The 13,328-nt window shown below is 44.0% G+C and overlaps 1 protein-coding gene across 4 annotated transcripts in view; it reads right to left on the reverse strand.

The window, feature by feature from the left end:
• The window catches only part of Frmd4b (FERM domain containing 4B), a 316,542-nt gene that overhangs the window by 64,779 nt on the left and 238,435 nt on the right, over nucleotides 1-13,328 (reverse strand). For all 4 annotated transcript variants that reach the window (XM_050149327.1, XM_050149324.1, XM_050149326.1 and 1 more), the window contains 2 exons: nucleotides 3,577-3,633; nucleotides 2,756-2,778 (listed from right to left, as the gene is read on the reverse strand). In XM_050149327.1, the coding sequence (XP_050005284.1) occupies nucleotides 2,756-2,778; nucleotides 3,577-3,633 (80 nt within the window). The remainder of the gene's footprint in view (nucleotides 1-2,755; nucleotides 2,779-3,576; nucleotides 3,634-13,328) is intronic.

The following is a 13,328-nucleotide window of genomic DNA, read 5'->3' on the forward strand; positions in this document are numbered from 1 at the left end:
AATTTTTCTAGATTATACAGACTGTCCATGGCAGAATCCATTTGCCTATAGTCTTTGCTCTAACTATGATGACATTGGCCGATATTTTATTATCAGGCAATATTATATACAATATTATACATTGCCTGATTTTCTTACATTATTAGTTCTATAAAAAATGTTTGGCAGAACCGGGCGGTGTTGGTGCACGCCTTTAATCCCAGCATTCATTCGGGAGGCAGAGGCAGGTGGATCTCTGTGAATTTGAGGCCAGCCTGGGCTACAAGAGCTAGTTCCAGGACAGGCTCCAAAGCTACAGAGAAACCCTGTCTTGAAAAACAACAAAACAAAACGTTTGGTAGAACATGTACTGCCCATTGGGGAGGAGATTAGACAGGGCAGGGGTGGGTGGCAATGAATTCTGTTCCATTGTCACCTTCAGTGACAGCTACTCATCCTTATTGTTGATAATTAGTGCCTTTGTAATTTACAGCTCTTCGACACCACTGACTTCCTCCAGATCCCAACGTATGGGTGAGGAAACTGAGGCTTGGAAGGAATAAATGGCTCATTTGGGTGACACTGTGTTTGTGCAACAGTTCCACGTTCTCTCTACTACTCGGCAGAGGTGGACAATTTTAGGACAGTGTGTGACATATCTTCAGCCTAGGGCTCCTCAAGGAAACTGCTAGAACCCAGTTGGACACAAGAAAGGACTGGGTAAGACTTGGCTGGAGCTAAGTCAGCAAGAGCGAACTGTGCCGTCTAGAGCTGAAATGGCTACAGTCCTCCAGGCGAGTCCCTAGCAGCCTCCCTCTCTGTCAGGTTCCGGGCTCTCCCAAAGGAAAGTTGGTGAAACCAGTCTTCACCTTTCTTGGTCCCTGAACACGTTATTACAGCTTTCATGGACCCACCTTTATTCCACAACTCTTCTCAGATGTACCCACGAGACCACATAGAATTTTGATGGAGATTAAGGGGCCAGTAACCACTCGACCAGTGGAGGTGTAGCCAGAGCTGAGTGCTGTGGACACTGCCCCAGCTACCTTCATGCGTTAATTCCAGCAGTCCCATAGACTAGGCTGCCTTCCACTGGTGAGAAAACTGACCTTAGGCTGTCTGACACCTGCACAGACCTCACAGAGTCAAGAGTGAGGGAGGGACAGAAAGCGATCCACATGACAGAGCCTGAAGCCATCATAAACTGACTTCATAACTGCCCTACCCAACCACAGATCTTATGGACATACAAAATCATATGCATGTATGTGTATTTATGAAAGTAGGAGACATTGAGAGGGTGAATGGGATTAGAAGTAGGCAGATAAAGACAAGATGGGGGACAACTGCTGTTGTTCCTTGGAAACTACAGCTCCCAGACTCCTCCTGGAGTACGAACACCTTGGCACGCTGGCGTGCCCAGGTGCGGGTCATTCCTCCCAGATAACCTTGCGCCCCCCGTTAAAAGCGAGCTTCCACGAGGTCTCGCGCTCTCTCTCTCACCCCTCTCTGGCCCCTTGTGTGTCTTGCACACCCCATCCCTTATCGTGTTTCCCTTTCCCCATTAAAGCGCACCCACGTGGGAGCCGCGTGTCTCCTCTCTTCCTTTGCGCGTGTCTCGCCTATCCTGTGTTTGTCCACACACCCACCCCGCCGTTTTAAAGGAATAATAACGGCAAAGCCTGGTTTCCTGCTGTGAGACGCCATGGGCTCAGTCCTGATGTATAATGACTGTACAGCATCACACACGTAAACATACACTCACATATACACACGCGTACACACGCACCGAATGCTCTCGAGGAGACGCAGTGGTGAGTAACTGAAAGACAGGGTGTTAGGTGGACACCCCTCCTCTGTCCCTCTGGATGGGCAGGGTGAGGAGAGTAGATTATTCCTCAAGGACAGGAAGCCGTCAAGCTTGGCAGGCATTATTTTATTAGTCCGTCACTGAGCACATCATTCAGAGACTTGGCTGGGAATGAGCACTAGGCGATCTGTAAATGATCCCTGGGTGAAGTTTACAGAAGTGGAACGCTAGCGTGGCAGAGGCCAGGCCTTCAATGGGTCACTGACCCGGGCGTTGCTTCCCATCAGAGGCCTCCCCTCCAGCTTTGACAATTCCCCCTTTTCCACCTAGGACCCCAGCGTTGAAGGGGCAGCATGGGTGAGGGTGAATTCACCACACACACACACACACACACACACACACACACACACACACACACACACACACACACACGCCACTCTCTGGTGATGTGGCCAGCGAGGAACTTAGCCCCAGTGTCTGTGCAGCAACAATACAACTGCTGGGTCAACTGGTTTCAGCGTGAGGCCCCTTCAGGGCAGCTGCAACAGAGCCTCTATTAATCCCTTAACTAAGCAGCTGACAGACTTAATCTGTTTCTGCATACATTAGGACCCCTTACACACAACGTCATTATATGATTAAAATAATAGTAAAAAAAAAGCACAAGTTAGCAAAAGCTTTTCATAGATTTCTTCATTTCAATAACCAATGTGGTCCAATACTAGAACTTTGGAGGGCTTCTGATTATAATTTCCTGTCACTCTGCCCTTAAACATTGTGAGAAAGTTTCATTCTTAAGATTCATTCACCCAGAGAACACGCCTCTATGTGAAGGATGAGGCCATCTGAACCGCTGGCCTCAACGCACACTTTCTTTTCATTTTGCATCCATTGTTATCTAAAGCAGCTCCTTCCGCAACTGGGAAACCTCATTCTACATAGGAACATCAGAAAAGGAATCATTACCTGGTATAATCTCCCTTGCTTTCCTGAAATAAAAATAAAGACAGGATCAATATGCATTTATGCTAAGCTCCATGAATGGTTTATTCTTGGTTATTTTCCCTCTCACAGACTCCAGGGCTTCCTGTTAAGAAAGGTACCTAAGGAGCACTACCCACACGGTCACTATTGAGAAGAAAATACAAGGATACGTGAGCTGTGTCTTACCATCAACAGAAGTGACTAACATGTATATATATTCTCCATATGTATATATATGAAGAGACTTGGATGTCATTTCTCTGCTGCGTTGCTAAGATCACAGGACAGATATATCTGCATTGTAGAGCCATGCTTTTCAGATGGGATGCACTTTTTAGACTATGACCCAGGTAAATCAACACACATTATTTGCTTTTCTCTTTACTTTTTAAACAAGAACAGGAACTGACTTTGCTCTTCAGCCACCAGCGCCTTTAAGAATTAAAGGGCCCTTTACACAATCTCAGGAAAACGTGTACAAAAGTTGCTAAATTTAAATGAAAATTACAGCTGTTCTAACAACTGCTGCCTCCCGAGTTCTAGTAACTGAGTCCTCTTCCAGGAATACGGCTGAACTTTCTTCCCTGGGTGCAGTCTAAACTTCGTCATGTCTTCCAGAAACACTGTCGCACGCTAGTTCATGCAAAAGACATGAAAACAGAACTCAGCAGGTCCCAGTTTTCACTGACAAACCACTGACTGGTTTGAAAGTCCATCCGGTTCACCTGGCAGAAGTTTCAGAGTTGCAGGCAGTTAGCAAGAAACCAAAAGGAGCTGGTTAGAAGCAGGGAGCGAATTCTTACCTGCAAAACCAGGGCTGCCAACTTGAAGATGGTCTCGCTGTCTACTTCAATTTGCCCCTGCGGGTGGAAGAGGAGAAGGTCACTGAATACAACTGTCTAGCCTGGGCTGGAACAAATGGCCGTGGAGCTGAAGAAGCTGTCACAGCTTGGCACCTCCAGTTTACGATCAAACGCAGAGCATACCATTGCGAGGGAGGGGGGTGAGCAGAGAGACCTCAAGGAGGGCTAGGGAGAACCTATGTGTGTGAGCCTCTCTCTCTCTCTCTCTCTCTCTCTCTCTCTCTCTCTCTCTCTCTCACTCTGTGTGTGTGTGTGTATGTGTGTGTGTGTGTTCACTGAGTAGGGAAATTTTGCTTAGAAAACACAAATAACTTGCAGGTCAAACATTTAGACAATCTTTAAGTGGAAACATTTGAATAATTTTTTATCTCTGCAAATTCATTTTTAGGTTCCAAGGATGTTTCTGTATTAACAGTATTATTATTGGTGGGTTTTCCTGAGCTGACGCCCCCTCTCCGTGTCACAGCATGGTTACTTCAGCACACACACGATGAAGGCATAATGTCACTTCCCTGTCAGTTACCTACGACTGAGTCAGGATTTGTTCCGCCCTTGCCAAAATGAGAAATCTTAAACTGCAGTCGATGTGGAGAAGTCTAAAATTCTTTTATTTCTTCGTCCTTCAAGATCCCAGGGAAAACTGGGGTTCTGGGGCTTGATTAACAAGAAATTTTTTTGTTAGGAGTCATGTTTAAGTGTGCATGAACAAATAGTCCACACACGTGTAAATGGCAAGACTGTACCATGTAATCTTGCAGTAGTAAGATGTAACTTCAGATTTTAAGTTGTGGTTCTATGAGCGTGTAAGGATTAGCACATACAGAAATGATGCATCCAAGCCCTTCCGTGTCAGCCGCAGAGTCCTGAGCACTCCAAAGTGCAGGCTTTAAAGGCCTAGCAATTGCCTGATGCTCCTTCTCCCTCCCTTTCATCTGTTGAACCTGAACTGTAACATTTTTTATTCCACGTCCATCACCGGGAGTCACCAAATAGTTTGAAGCCAGTGTACAATAGGAGGTTTACAGGGGACACTGTACTTGGCGAGGGTTTCTGGAAAGATTAAGAGTGTCTCTTAGCATGAACTTGCTTAGAGTTCTCAAACAAAACACAAACTAGATTCTTATACAATGAATCGACAAGGGAAAGCAGAACCGATGAGATGGATCAGGAGGAGGTAAGTGAGCAAGACTGGTGAGGTGAGATCCGTCCTGGAAACTAGTGAGGTTAAGAGAACCAGCTCCTGACGGCACCCGCCCCCCCCCAATTAAAACACTAAAGCAAAGAAGAGAAAAAGGAAAAACCCCAGGGTGTTAAACTAGCAGTGATAATTATTGTTTCCCTTATATTAGAAAATGAAAACAACTTAATCCACCCAGTCGGACCTTCCCTTGGGAAACCGAGGCAGAAGATCTGCTTCAAAGGTTTGTTTCAGGAGCTCATGGACCCCAAGCCTTGGAATTCAAAGCTCGCCTACAATCTCTAGGACTGATTATAAAATCAAAGGGAAGCCAGGCTGAGCTCAGGAATCAATGGCTCTCTGTCTTCCCAGCAAGACTCTGGCTTTTCTAATCTGCGAGATGCTGAGTGGTTGATCCACAAGGTGAGGTGGGTGTTGATTAGATTACGTTTTAGGAAAGTCAAATTCCTTACATTTAGACACAAAGAATCCCCTGGAGAAGGAGCAGAGGTGTTGAGAGGACAACAAGAACCCCTGAGCTTGAAAATAGGCCAGAACTCCCATCCTAGGGAGGAGAAAAGGTGTATTGCCTGGAGTAGTACGAAAACGAAAGGTGAATAAAATAAATTGAAAAGTCCTGCCAGCTCCCTGGATTCCCGTGGACTCCGTTTGCCTCACCAAAACCTTAGATGAGTCATCCGAGAAACATTCTAGACACCACCTTTTCGATTTAGCAAATGGAAGTTCAGCAGACAGATAAAAAAAGATAGATACCTGAAGCAGATATCCCTCAGGGAGCTGCCAAATAATCCCCTGCCTCGGAAGGGTCATTAAATATTAAAAACGCTGAAAGGAGGAACGAAAGCAGGGACAGTACCAGGCTCAGACGGCACCACGCACAGGCGCAGACACAAGCTCACCCGTGGCCTCTCTTAGCTGAAGTAGCCCAAACCCGATTTTGGCGAGGAACAGAAAGGAGGGGTGAAGAACTGTCTCAAACACGGTTCCAGATAGGGAAGAAAACACACAGTTTGGCCAGAGCCCCACTTGGTTGTATAATTCTCATTCTATACCTCACCTTACGTATAAGCTCTACATATAGCATATCCATATACTTGTTCTAGATATCAGAGGCAAACCATTCTGAGCCCTAATACCGATCACTGTCACTTGACAAATTCATGGAGTTCATTAAACAACGCATCCATCAAGAGCAACCCATTTGTCCGGTCCTCAGCACTTTTATTTGACAAAAGTCAATTAAGACTGAAGCATCAACACTGTTTTAAAGCTGTAGACTGCCCAGGGCGGAAGAGTTTTTTTTTATTTTTTATTTTTTTTATTTCCAACCATAGCAACAGAGGTAATCGGATACAGGGCAAGCTAACACTTGAGAGAGGGAGCTCCTTACAGAGAAGATGAGGATATCCTTCAGTGGGTTTCCATGACTGCCAGCAACAAACAAGGAGCCAGCAATGGGAGCCCGATGTGGGGCTGAACACGGGAAGGTAAGCGGAGACGGTGTCCGGCTGCTTCCGGGACCTGCAAGTAGCAGTTCAACCGCCAGGTCACTGTCCACCCTGCACTTCTCACCGTGCCAATGAGGTGAACTCTAGGTCTCCAAGTAAGGAGACTGGAGAAATCAAAAGTCCTTGAACCAGAAAGGGAACAGAGTGAAACAGGACCCCAGTCAGCACCGAGGATGGTGGAGATGGCTTGTAGCAGCCAATCTCCTTGTATGTTGTGGTTCCGAACTTCCTGTCCTGTGTTCTTCCCAACTACTCGGCACAACTAGCCTATAATTTCATGACCAAATCTCACCCGGCAATCTTCTAAAGCTATGCTTTGGGTAAAAAGTGGGTTCAGGCAAGACCGGAAAATGACTCAGAGTGTCACCTGCGTTGAGAATGGAACTATGTTACCCGCAAGCAGCCTTTCTATAGCAGAATAGGAAATCAGTTCTGAGAACTCATTCTGCTCATCCTAGAGGGATGTTGCGTTTCCTGGAAACATATTCTACACTGTCCCATTCTGTTGTGAGCTGACAAACTGTGGGAGAGGTCATTCTGCTTCCCAAGCTTTTGCTAATTATGTTTTAAGAATGTTTATCTTTTTTTTTTTAATTAAAAAAAAAAACAACCAAAATGTGTGCTGAGGCTGCAGCTAGTGGCGAGCGTTTGCCTAGCATGCACGAGGCCTGGGTTTTAACTTTAGTGCTGTCAAGTAAATAAGAAAATAAATGCCGGGGCTGGAGAGATGGCTCAGAGGTTAAGAGCATCACCTGCTCTTCCAAAGGTCCTGAGTTCAATTCCCAGCAACCACATGGTGGCTCACAACCATCCGTAATGAGGTCTGGTGCCCTCTTCTGGCCAGCAGGCATACACATAGATAGAATATTGTATACATAATTAATAAATATTTAATAAAAAAATAAATACCAAAATGAGGGAGAAGATTACTGTTTTAAATTATTACAATACTAACAGATGTGGGAAATAATACATTTTGTTGTTGTTGATCTTGCATCTATGGTTCTGGGTCTGAGATTTGAGCCTTACGCACACTAAGAGAGTGCTTTACCACTGAACTACATGTCCTATACAATAATCTTCAATGAATGAAACAGGAGAGGGTAAGTACAGCCTTTCAGGGATGGTGTGAATATTATCTCTTCGTACATCACTCATCAATTACAAAGGGGGAAATGGAGAGTCGCCTTCATAGAGAACCAGATAGATCATATCTCACCTTAATGACAAGGAAGCCAAGATCAGAACAGAAAGACAGCACGTGCTTTCTGATGCTGTGACACACACACACACATGCACACACACACACACACACGAACAACAGCAGAAAAGGAGAGGATGTTGTGGTGGTTTGCATGAGAATAGCCCCATAGGTTAGTATATGAATGTTCCCGTTCCCATTGGTGGACTGCTTAGGAAGGATTAGGAGGTGTGGCCTTGTTGAAGAGGTGTGTCACTGGTGGTGGGCTTTCAGGTTTCAAAAGTCCTACCCAGGACCAGTCTCTCTCTGCCTCCTACTTGTCAATAACATGTAAGCTCTCGGCCACTGCTCCAGAACCGTGCCTGCTTGCCTGCTGTCATACAACCTGCCATGATGGTCATTGCCTAACCCTCTGAAACTGTGAGCAAGCTTCCTACTAAATGCTTTATTTTATAAGTTGCCTGGGTCATGGTGTTTCTTCACAGCAAGAGAACAGTGACCAAGATAGATATGACTGTAGGAAAGGGTCCTGTTGGGGGAACATTTAGAAAAAAGTGAGGAGGGAAATTGGGGGTAGACAGGATTAAGAGACATTATATACATTAAGAAATTTTCAAAGAATAACTAAAAGCTGTTTAAAACCTGACTTTTGAGAACCAAACACCATGTCAAAGCTGTAATCCCAACAATGGAAGTGGAAGCAAGAGACTCAGGAATTCAAGAGCATCCTAGGCTACATAGCAAGTTTGGGACTGGTCTGCTAGCCTGGGCTAAAGGCCTCATCAGGAAACAGAAAAAAAAAAAAAAAAGGAGAAAAAAGGGGCAGGCAAGCTGGCTGTAGCAGCACCTGCCACCAAGCCTGACACACCCAAGTTCCTTCTGTGAGAACCACATGGTGGAAGGAGAGAACGCCACACTCACTGGACACATGCAACACACATACCACAACACACACGAATTTTTAAAAGAGAGAAAAATTTCTGCTTGAGTGCTAATCTGAGTTTCATTTACTTAAAAAAATATTCAATGAATTTGGGTTTGGGATTAGGTAAGAAAGTCCAACAGTTTCCAAAGTGACCCTAAGCATATTTATGTCCTCTTGTCCAGCAAATTCATACAAAGCCCCATTCTTAGCGCTTGGGGTCATAAAATCAAAGTATCAGTCATCAGGGCCAAATATTCAGCCAAGATTTAATTTTTTTTCAGGTAAAATGAACAAATATATCCATCTCATTAGCATGAAAATTTGCTTTCATCCTTAATAAATGGTAAAAATTACTTGTAATACCAAAGAATTACTTTAAAATAAATGTATGTTAATGTGTGAAGTTATTTTATATACCCTGAGTCAATATGAATTTTGGGGGCTAAAAGCTGTCATGATAGAAAAACTTTAGGAGCTCTGCTCTAGATTGTAAACATGGAGCAACTGATGCTAAGTCTACTTACTGGACATGGAGACATCCTTTTCCCTGGTTGTGACAACTAACGTTGTCGCTAGACACTGTCAAATGTCCCCTAGGGGACAAGACTGGCCCTAGTTCCAGTGTTTTATTCCTCAGCTAATCCAGAGTCACCAGAAACCTACATAATTGAGCCCCGAGGGTTATCCTAGATGAAACAGCTTCTAGGGGAACCACGTTTTGGCATTACTGCACTGGCTTCAGCTGAAATACGATGTAGGAACACTCAGAAGTCATTATTTTAATAACCGCAGGTGGTTATTGAGGACATCGTGGATTACATCATATAATAGCCCTTTATGAGGACCCATGGGAGAAGTTTCTGAGCCTTAGTACCCAGGTTGACTATGTTCCTCCCTGCTTGGCTTAAATCTTAGTGAGCTGCACACGGCTGGAATACCATCCGCCTTTGGCTTTTAAAAAAAATGGCTAAATTCATATTTGTGAACTGACTGCTTTATATTGACCAAACTAAATTTAGTTTTACACTACCAGTGTTTCTCGCAGCATCTAACTATTCCTACTTATTGTCTTACTTAAAGTCAACTCCGATTTCATCACTTACTCTATGTGAGTTTGGACAATTGAGACAGATCCAACATGAACAGACCCCAGAGCACAGGCTGATGCTTTTGCATATTTCTGTTTTAGATCTTATTTTGTGGAGACAGCGTCTTAATTTGTCATCCCCCTGTGTAGTTCCAGCTCTGTAGACATCCCAGCATTCAGTTGGGTATGCACTGTGTCCTTCAAACTCTCTCTTTTCCTTGGCCCTGCTCCTCCTCTGGCCTGTGATGTCAGATTGTACTAGAACCTATCTCCTCCTCTATCACACAGAGAAGTGTGGGCTTTGGATGACTTACTCTTTCTAAAACTCACTTCCTCATCTGAAAATGGGGATGTCTTAGTTAGGGCTTCTGCTGATTTGAAGAGACACCATGACCGTGGCAAAGGAAGACATTTAACTGGGCTTACAGTTTCAGACTTTTTGTTTATTGCCATCATGGTGGGACATGGCAGTGTAGAGGCAGACATGGAGCTGGAGGAGGAGCTGAGAGTTCTAGATCTTGATCCACAGGTAACAGGAAGTGAATTCTGTCACTGGGCATAGTTTGAGCTTGAGACCTCAAAGTCCACCCTGACAGTGACACTCTTCCTCCAATAAGGCCATAACTACTCCAACAAAGCCACACCTTCAAATAGTGCCACTGCCTATGGGATTTTGGGGTTCAATAACATTCAAACTGCCATCAATTTCATGAAGTTTTCTAGACTGTTAAGTGAAAAATGAATGTAGAAAATCGATCAAGAAGCCCAAAGAAAGTAAGGCACCTTTAATCCCAGCACCCAGGAGGCAGAGACAGGTGGATCTGTAAGGTACCATCATCCTGGTTCCATAGTAAGTTTCAGGAGAGCCAGGTCTACACAGAGAACCTGTCTTGGAAAAAGAAAAAAAAAATAGGAAGAAAGGAAACAAAACAAAACAGAAACTCAAAACCCAATGAGGGCTATAAGATAGTACAGCACCCTATATATAGAACTTGCTCCCAGGTCTGAAGATCCAAGTCTCATCTTTGGGACCCATATGATACCTACATAGCCAAATGATCCTGAACTCCTGATCCTCACTTGGGATGTGGAGATTCCAAGTGCTGGGATTATAGTCCTGCACCAAATATCACTTCAAGTTTCACACGAAATTATATCTCCTTCGGTTCCTGCTTTGTTCTAGTACACTTTGTCAAATTCCATTATTCCATAAAACTGACTCAGTCTTCATTATATATCTGATAGGATAAATGCATTATTTTTTCTATTAATCCTTGGCATTATTCTCCATTTTTTTTTAAATTTGAAAATAATCTTTTCGAGTTAATAAAAAAAAAAGTAGCCTATTTGCCTTCCTGTTTGAAACCACAGCATGCTTCTCCAGAAACTGTTCAACAATGATTATAACAGAGTCTGTGCTGTGAAGGTCATTGAACTGTACCAGAATCAACACTTTATATTTGATATTTTCCTTTATCAGTTTTCATCCCCTATCTTTTTCATCCATTTACTTGTCTGGTGACAATCACTGCATAGGATTCTTCACGAAAGTTAATGATGTCAATAACCTTTTGCCACTTTATTTCCGTTTTCAGGCAATATCATCTCCAGGAAGACTTCGGTGCCGTTCTGTGCATCAGACATGATGTAACTGAGTTCACCGTGTGCTGAGCATACACACACTCCTCTGTTGTCACTGGCTGACTACAAGTTGGGCTTAGGCCAACTTTTGGGCAAGGCCTACTAAAACTTAACATACATTATATGCCTTGTTGTCCAGGTATATAATACATAACAATCCTAGGTACACATGTCACAGACATATGTATGTGTGCCCACTACAAAATAGTCATTAGCATCTTCATGGAAGTGCTGTTGATAACAGCCAGGGTCAAGCTCCCAGACACCCATTAGAGGATAAACTATGGCATAGTGATTGTGTGGACTCTTGGGCAGAGTGAAAGTGGGCTGTGGGCAGCAACTACACGCAAGGATGAGTGTTAGCAACAGAACCCCATGAGCCAGACATTCTGAGAACACACACGAGTGGCTCCTGCTCTGCTGAGGACGTGGGTAGCTAAACCTGGTAACTTTGATTAACAGATTGAGTTGATAGGAGAGTCATAACTGGGAAGAAACACACCAGGGGCTTCTCAGTGGCTGGTAATGTTCTTCTGCTTTGATATTGGCACTGGTTACACTCTCATGTCCTACCTGTGAATTTTCACCAAGCTGTGTACTGAGGTTCCATGCACTTTGCTATTTGTACTGGCACTTAGATATGAAGTCACAAAACAAGCAGAACTCCAAGTCTTATCACAACTCTGTCTTCCCCAACAGTAACTCCATCGTCCATCCTAACCTGCACACTGTATGTGGTGACTATCTACCCTGTCTGATACATTATATACATTATGTACCTTCTTTACTGCCTGCTAGATAGGATCATTAAGAACACAGAATTTACCCATTTTGGTCTCAGCATGTTCTTCAGGACCCAGAATCCCCCATAGTATAAAGCAGGTATTCAGTAATATTTGTAGAAAGTGTGTAGAAGGATGCTGAGGTGATGAGGGTCTAGAGTATGCCTTTAATAGAGTGCTTCTTGTGCCTGTGGATTCATTGTACACTTGGTTTGCTTAATCTTAATTTAGAGTAAAGAACCCCACTTTTTGAACTGTGATGATATTAAGCAGGCTACACCTATGAACACTGTAGGTAGAGTGTGTGAGCAGGGGTTCTAGTCACACAGACTGGAGACAAGATACAGAGAAGTTTACTCTTCTGGCCTCTCTGGCTTCCTATACAGTAAGAACACAAGAACAACTGGTCTTTGCACTTTGTGGACTTTGTAGGATGAAAAAAAAAATGGCAGAGAGATAATCTGAAGAATCAAAATGTATCACAGGAAAACAGAGATAATCTGAAGAATCAAAATGTATCACAGGAAAACAAGTGTGGAGGTTTTATGGGTGTGTGCCCTAATTGCAAAGACACAAGCATCATGACCAAAGTATCTGCAGACAGCGTCTCAGAAACTTGATCACGGTGAAGATAGGGATGAGGGAGGGGGAGAGAGAGGAGAAGTGAGGAGAGGAAAAGAGAGGAGAGGAGAGATGTGAATTAGTGTCCTGCTGTCAGCTCTAGGAGAATGATGCACATGAACTTGTGGCAATAGATAAGAGAAAGGAAGGTAAACTGGACCAGGCTTTCTGCAGGTGCAGCCCTGGCTAGTGAGTAAAATCTATGTTCAGTTGAAGGCCAACAGTGGACTTGAACGTTTGTTCTTGGAATGAGATTCCAATTCACTTAAAAAGAAACCAGATCCCAAAGCCATGGCAACAACAATACAAGGACAGCCTGGACTTGTCCCACTGTGCCAGAAAGTAAGGAAGCATGCAAAGGGTGGAGACTGGCAGGTGGTGGTCAGGTCTGTCATCCCAGCTCTTGGGAGACTGAGGCAAGAGAATCAGGAGTCAGCGTCCAGCCTGGTCTATGCAGGAAAATCCTTTCTCACAAACTAAAGCCAAAGAAGTAGCGAGCAAGTCATGGCACACACTAAAGGGACAGAGGATTCCCGTAGAGGGGATTCTGTGAACCCCAGTGGGAGGGATGTGAGCCTTAGAAAGAACGGCAGGACCAGACAGCAATAGGTTGAATAAAGAGCGTCCATGAGCCCATGTAGATTGCTTAACAGTATTTTAAAGGGTAAAGACGGAGAAGAATGAAAGTTGTTCTTTAGATGAAGGTGGAAGGTGTCAGAATTCAAAATT

The sequence above is a fragment of the Alexandromys fortis genome, unplaced genomic scaffold (assembly GCF_014885135.2).
Source record: "Alexandromys fortis isolate MF-2015 unplaced genomic scaffold, M_Fortis_MF-2015_v1.1 scaffold_48, whole genome shotgun sequence".
In the NCBI taxonomy this organism is placed as follows: domain Eukaryota; kingdom Metazoa; phylum Chordata; class Mammalia; order Rodentia; family Cricetidae; genus Alexandromys; species Alexandromys fortis.